Source organism: Oncorhynchus kisutch, linkage group LG8, assembly GCF_002021735.2.
Source record: "Oncorhynchus kisutch isolate 150728-3 linkage group LG8, Okis_V2, whole genome shotgun sequence".
In the NCBI taxonomy this organism is placed as follows: domain Eukaryota; kingdom Metazoa; phylum Chordata; class Actinopteri; order Salmoniformes; family Salmonidae; genus Oncorhynchus; species Oncorhynchus kisutch.
The window spans coordinates 40,893,919-40,901,301 of NC_034181.2; the positions used below are offsets into that span (position 1 = coordinate 40,893,919).

Sequence of the window (7,383 nt, forward strand, 5' to 3'; positions counted from 1 at the left end):
CTGTCCCTCGTGCCATTGGTCGTGCGACAAGCTGTCCATCCCACCCACATACGGATACCAGGGATAAACAAGAGGCACAACGCGCGTTTTTATATTATGTAAACATGGCTTCAATGATTACCAAACCATCTCACCTACGTTGTATCCTGACAAGGACTAGCAAATGTTTAGCTGTGACTTGGACAAAGACATCATTTGGATCAGAAAGAAGGTAGCTGTATGGACCATCGCTTCTTATACAAATATGTTATCTTGTTTGGTAGCTAGCTAGCTATGTGCAATAGTTATTTGACACAGTTAGCTTACACATCAGTGGAGGCTGATGGGAAGAGCTATAGGAGGACGGGTTCCATTAATGGATGGAATTGGATAAATGGAACGGAGTCAAACATGTGGTTTGCATAGGTTTTGATACCCTTCATTTATTCTATAACAGCCATTACAATGAGCCTGTCCTCCTATAGCTCCTCCCACCAGCCTCCTATGCTACACATGTAACGTTAGTACTAGTCACACAGGTAGTGCAAGAGAATGGGATAAGAAACACACCTGAAATTGTTGTAGATGACGGCTGACTATGCTAGCCAATAATATTGCCTACAGACAGCTGAAATGATCTTGCCTGCACTGATAGCCAAGCTAGCATAAAGCTCTTGATTATATTTTTCTCCTGTAAAAGTTATGCCTCCAAAACTGATGGAGAAAGCAGGATCCCCAAAATATACACTAAAACTGGTGATAAAGGTGAGTATGCAAGCAACTTATTGCACATCATATGGTGATTTCAACAAGGAACACTTTGTTTATCGTCTTCCTGTCATTGCCAAAGGTTTCTCTAGCACTTACACTGGAGAGAGAAGACCCAAGGAAGATCATGTGTTTGAAGCATTGGGAACAACAGATGAGTTGTCATCAGCGATAGGGTAATGTGATGTCCATTCCTTCGATTGGGTATTATGCTTTGTTCTCCCTTACTGAATTTATTCACCGTCTTGTGTTGTCTTCTGCAGCTTGGCCAGGGAGTTTTGTATCGACAAAGGCCATACATTCACAGATCAACTGGACAAGGTCTGAGTTGTAACTTTTCCCCGTTCATTTATGGAGAGTAATGACGAACGTTGTCTTGTACTCAACATTTACCCTTCGAACCCCACAGATTCAGTGTGTCTTACAAGATGTGGGATCCAACATTGCCACACCTCAGTCATCTGCACGAGAAATTCATATAAGTAAATGACTTTGTTGTAAATCATTTTGAAGAATCATTCCACACAGCTTACCCGAGTCAATGGTCTTCTCATTGATTGTCCTTATACTCTCTCGCACTCCTGCCAACAGAAAAAACAAAGTTCAGTTCCCAACCAGTGGCAGACCTTGAAGGCTGGATTGATGAGTTCACAGAGAAGCTTCCACCACTGACAAACTTCATATTACCTGTAAGCACTCACACACTGGATGAATCTTTTAGAAAACTGAAATGTTATTTAAAGCGTGATGTGGAATTGTGAGAGGCTTAGGGGGTTCATATTCCAAATACATGAGCTGACAATATGTTCAAGGTAAAACAGCATGAGGCAGATAAGGTACTGTAATTGTGTTTGTGAATCCATGTGTAAAGCAACTCAATGCATGTGTATGGACTTGTACTACAGTGCATTCGGAAAGTATTCACACACCTGGACTTTTTCCGCATTTTGTTAGTTTACAGCCTTATTCTAAAATTGATTAAATGTTTTCTCTAATCTACACACAATAACCCATAATGACAAAGCAAAAACAGGTTGACATTTTTGCAAAAATAAATCACATTTTACATAAGTATTCAGATCCTTTAGTCAGTACTTTGTTGAAGCACCTTTGGCAACTATTACAGCCTCGAGTCTTCTTCGGTGTGACGCTACAAGCTTCGCACACTGGGTATTTGGGGAGTTTATCCCATTCTTCTCTGCAGATCGGTGTGATGGGGAGCGTCGCTGCACAACTATTTCAGGTCTCTCCAGAGATATTTCGATCGGGTTTAAGTCCGGGCTCTGGCTCGGCCACTCAAGAACATTTAAGACTTGTCCCGAAGCAACTCCTGAGTTGTCTTGGCTGTGTGCTTAGTGTCGTTGTCCTGTTGCAAGGTGACCCTTCGCCCCATTCTGAGGTCCTGAGCGCCCTGGAGAAGGTTTTCATCAAGGATCTCTCTGTACTGTGCTCCGTTCATATTTCCCTCGATCCTGACTAGTCTTCCAGTCCCTGCCTGTGAAAAACATCCCCACAGTTTGATTCTGCCACCACCATGCTTCACTGTAGGGATGATGCCAGGTTTCTTCCATTCATTGGCATTCAGGCCAAATAGTTCAAACTTGGTTTCATCAGACCAGAGAATCTTGTTTCTCATGGTCTTAATCCTTTAGGTGCCTTTGGGCAAACTCCAAGCTTGCAGTCATGTGCCTTTTGCTGAGGAGTGGCTTCCGTCTGGCCACTCTACCATAAAGGCCTGATTGGTGGAGTGCTGCAGATGGTTGTCCTTCTGGAAGGTTCTCCCATCTCCACAGAGGAAATCTGGAGCTCGGTCAGGGTTTTTGGTCACCTCCCTGACCAAGGCCCTTCTCCCCCGATTGTTCAGATTGGCCTGGCAACCAGCTCTAGGAAGAGTCTTTGTGGTTCCAAACTTCTTCTATTTAAGAATGATGGAGGCCACTGTGTTCTTGGGGACCTTCAATACTGCAGACATTTTTTTTTGGTACCCTTCCCCAGATCTGTGCCTCGACATAATCCTGTCTCGCCCCTCTACGGACAATTCCATCAACCTCATGGCTTGGTTTCTGCTCTGACGTGCACTGTCAACTGTGGGACCTTATATAGACGTGTGTCCCTTTCCAAATCATGTTCAATCAATTGGGTTTACCACAAGTGGACTCCAATCAAGAAACATCAAGGATGATCAATGGAAACAGGATGCACCTGAGCTCAATTTTGAGTCTCATAGCGAAGGGTCCGAATACCTATGTAAATAAGGTATGCTTTTTTTCTCTTTTTTTCACACATTTGCAAAAACATTGCTTCATCATTATGGGGTATTGTGTGTAGATTGAGGAAAAATGTTCATTTTAGAATATAGCTGTAATGTAACAATGTGGGAAAAGTCAAGGGGTCTGAACTTTCTGAATGCACTGTGTATATATTGGTGTTATTCATAAGGTCCCTTTGTGGGTGAATACATTGTCTGTGCATATTGGTTTGATGTGTTTTTATCTTAACCTCTGTCCGGTTAGTCTGGAGGAAAGAGCAGTGCGGCCCTCCACATAGCACGGACAGTGTGTCGCCGAGCAGAACGCAGGTGAGTTCCAATGAATCATACGGTTGTTTAGACCCAACACTGTATAACGTTGTAATCCTGAACGTAGCCCCAGAAACAGCCATAACACTTGTCTTATCTTTCCAGTGTTTCCCCTATTGTGCGGTCAGGTGAGGCCGATCCTGATGTTGCCAAATATTTGAACAGGTATTATCCTTGTATAAATGTGCAGATTTATTATCATGCGTTTAAGGAAGTGGTGTACTCTTGTTGATAATTATTTATCTCACGTCTTCCCATAGATTGAGCGACTACCTGTTCACAGTGGCCAGGTACACAGCCATGAAAGAAGGCAACGAGGAGACGATCTACAAAAGACCCGAGTGACACACGTCTACACGTGAAAGATCAAACCGGGGACCTTTGTGGAACAACCTTTGTTCTGCTTCTAGGTTGAATTAATCAAGTCATCGGCATTGTTTTATGTGAAAGACAGTTCGATGGGTCTAAGTTTAAATACTGTATCTCGTGATGGAACTTTTCCTACATTTCAAATAAACACTTGAATCCAAATTCGACTTTGCTAGAGGCAAAATCTAAACGTACGGACACTTCTTTTGCCATGCGGTACTTTTTTAAATGTTGCAACAACCATTTTTGAACAGGATAATAATAAAATGAGGTTTGATTTTGTAATGACGCGCACAAGTTATAATCCTGTATTGTGTATATGAAGCACAGGTTGTATCACAAGAAGCTTTCAATACAATTTCTTTATCAGGTATTTCAGAGAACTGGATGACTAGCTTTTATCACTCGGCATCAGAAAGTACACTTTTCTAATGAAAACAGATGAGACTCCATTTTGAATGATCATAAACCTATATTTGTATAGCATTTCTACAAACTCTTATGCTGTCATCTGATGCTGCAGTAAATAAACTTCTTTCATCATCACATTACCATTATCTTCTACACCTCAAACGTAAAGTGCTGAAGGTCATATTGGAAACCTATTACAACTGGTCCTCAGAACTGTACTGTTGGTTCAGATATCCTCATTTCACACTGGGCTTTCCAACAGCGTTTCAACAACTATGGTGGATGTTTAACCAAGCAAGCATAGTACAGCCCGGTCCGGCTCAGTACTGTGAAAAGGGCTCTGTCTTCCAACTCACACACGGTCACTATCTGGCACCAGGCCTGGCTCTTCTGGGAAATGCTACTGGCCCAGGTCATAAGAGACAGATTGTGATCCTCGTATGGTGGGTAATGCAGGTGGGTGATTGAGCAGGCATGATTTCCTGTGTGAGAAGCTATTAAAGCTGTAGCACCCATGGTAGGTGCCAGTGGAATGGGTTCCTGTCAAGTGGAGTTTTAAACAAAGATGGAGGATTATTGCACTTAGCCCTAATTTGATCCAGGGTCACTGTACTATGGCTGACCCTGTAAAGCACATTTCACTTCACCTTTCATGTGTATGTGACAATATGTATTTATTAATTTACTATGGTACTGCTTACCAGACCTTATTATGGAAGAGTAGATCAAAAGTCCAGGGTTGTGTTCAGTAGGAAGCAAATGTTTTGAAAAAAGGGAGATACTTTTTTGTTGTTGTCCAATAACAAATTTGTTCTGCTACAAAAACAATCTGCTTTAATGAACAAGACCCATGTCTCCGCACTGAGAAGAGATGAAGATCAGAGGCAGCGATCTGACCCAGACTATTCTAGAACCTACCTACTCCCCGAAAAGGCAGGACCACCATCAGGCTCTGCAGGACCCTGTCATTGGGGCAGCGTATAGTATGTGTATAATCAGTGCCATTTCTAGGAACAAGCCCCCCCCTTAGGAAGTCAGTCATGGTTTCAACTTACTGTTAAGATTAACCAGTTGAGCTGACAGACGTTTTACACTGTTTAGCTGTGGGTTTAGTCATCAATCTAGCAAGACGGCAATATTTCATTAATGTCCTGTTTCCCCCCGTGAAAGCTATGACCTTTATGTCTGTCTGAGAACAAAAACAACTTTCAACCCATATGATCTACTACACAATAAAATAATAAAATGCATACAATATATGATAATACTGCCTCCACTCTTCTGGGAAGGCTTTCCACTAGATGTTGGAACACTGCTGCAGGGACATGCTTCCATTCCACCACAAGAGCATTAGTGAGGTCAGGCACTGAGGCCTGGCTCGCAGTCGGCGTTCCAATTCATCCCAAAGGTGTTCGATGGGATTGAGGTCAGGGCTCTGTGCAGGCCAGTCAATTCTTCCACACCGATCTCAACAAACTATTTCTGTATGGACCTCGCTTCGTGCACACTTCCCCAAACGGTTGCTAAAAAATTGAAAGCACAGAATCGTATAGAATGTAATTGTATGCTGTAGTGTTAAGATTTCCATTCACTGGAACTAAGGGGACTAGGCCGAACCATGAAAAACAGTCACAGTCCATTATTACTCATCCACCAAACTTTACAGTTGGCACTATGCATTCGGGCAGGTAGTGTTCTCCTGGCATCCGCCAAACCCAGATTCGTCCGTCGGACTGCCAGATGGCGAAAAGTCAGTCATCACCCCAGTGAACTGCTTCCACTGCCCCAGAGTCCAAAGGCAGCAAGCACATGGTGATCTTAGGCTTGTGTGCCGCTTCATGAAACCCATTTCATGAAGCTCCCGATTAAGTTATTGGGCTGCCGTTGCTCGGTAGTGAATGTTGCAATGCAGGACAGATGATTTTTACACGCTTCAGCACTCGTCCGTCCCGTTCTGTGAGCTTGTGTGGCCTACCACTTAGCGGCTGAGCCGTTGTTTCTCCTAGATGTTGCCAATTTACAATAACAGCACTTACAGTTGACCGGGGCTGCTCTAGCAGGGAAAAAAATATGACAAACTGCTTGTAAAGGAGGCATCCTATGACGGTGCCACATTGAAAGTCAGAGCTTGAGTACGGGCCATTCTACTGCCAATGTTTGTCTATGGAGATTGCATGGCTGTGTGCTCGACTTTATACATGTCAGCAACGGGTGTGAATGAAATAGCCAAATCCACTAATTTGAAGGGGTGTTCACATACATTTGTAATGAAATGTACATACATATACACTGAGGGTACAAAACATTAAGAACACTTTCCTAATATTGAGTTGCACCCCTTTTGCCCTCAGAACAGCCTCAATTCGTTGGGGCATGGACTCTACAAGGTGTTGAAATCGTTCCACAGGGATGCTGTCCCATGTTGACTCCAATGTTGTGTCAAGTTGGCTGGATGTCCTTTGGGTGGTTGACCATTTTTGATACACACAGGAAACTATTCAGCATTGCAGTTCTTGACACAAACCGGTGCCCCTGGCACCTACAACCATACCTAGTTGCCCATTCATCCTCCACACATTCTAAAAGATAAGTCTTCATGCAGGGCTCCCCCAGCCTGGTCCTGCAACACATAGACAAAAGCCAGTGTATTCTTATGTGTAAACCAAACAAGTTATGTTGTTACTGTAGTAGTCCATAACAAATCATACTTCAGTATACTTTCTGCATGTCAGGCGACCATTACTCTTGCATGCATAGCAGGCTCTTGCTTTCCCACTAATGCTGTAGAATGTTTACCTCTCAAACAGGCTTTAAAAAAAAAATATATATATATATATATAAATAAGCCTGCTGAAAAAAAGTGTATACTAAACAGAGGACAGACCCTGGGCAGTAAGCATACCATTAAACCCCCAGTATCAGAGGGAAATGACTTCAAATCAAGCAATGCAAGTAAACCAGTCACAGATGTGATAAAGAAATTCAAGTTGTTCGATCCAGTCTCCTTAACTTTCTGAAATTTTGATCTCAAAGATTAACAATGTCCTTAAGTTTGAGAAACAAAAGTAAATCATTGCAGATTGGTAGTAATTAACGTGAATTTTGACTGCGAATTGATGCGTCTGACTAGTTTTAATGCACTTACCTCCGCAAAGCTGTGAACCAGCGCCTTGGAGGACTTGGATGGGTACTTTTTTCAGTGTTTTTTTTTTGTTGATAAAATGATCGGGAAAACAAACTGTTTCTGAAAAGGACGCATTGATATTCATGCTCACAAC

The 7,383-nt window shown here is 42.7% G+C and overlaps 1 protein-coding gene across 1 annotated transcript; it reads left to right on the top strand.

Moving 5' to 3' along the window:
* The first annotated feature begins 53 nt into the window (after positions 1-53).
* Positions 54-4,323, top strand: mmab (metabolism of cobalamin associated B). Its single transcript, XM_020488712.2, has 9 exons — positions 54-211; positions 680-744; positions 830-923; positions 1,011-1,068; positions 1,157-1,229; positions 1,339-1,436; positions 3,261-3,325; positions 3,431-3,490; positions 3,586-4,323. Exons 1-9 carry the CDS (start codon positions 105-107, stop codon positions 3,668-3,670), a joined length of 705 nt encoding a protein of 234 aa, XP_020344301.1. The 5' UTR covers positions 54-104; the 3' UTR covers positions 3,671-4,323.
* Positions 4,324-7,383: the final 3,060 nt, after the last annotated feature.

What these genes read in the sequence shown, in the direction of transcription:
- mmab (XM_020488712.2), top strand. Translation starts at nt 105, where the DNA reads ATGGCTTCAATGATTACCAAACCATCTCACCTACGTTGTATCCTGACA. An exon ending in TCATTTGGATCAGAAAGAAG is followed by an intron (nt 212 to 679) that starts GTAGCTGTATGG and finishes CTCCTGTAAAAG; the next exon opens with TTATGCCTCCAAAACTGATG. An exon ending in CACTAAAACTGGTGATAAAG is followed by an intron (nt 745 to 829) that starts GTGAGTATGCAA and finishes TCATTGCCAAAG; the next exon opens with GTTTCTCTAGCACTTACACT.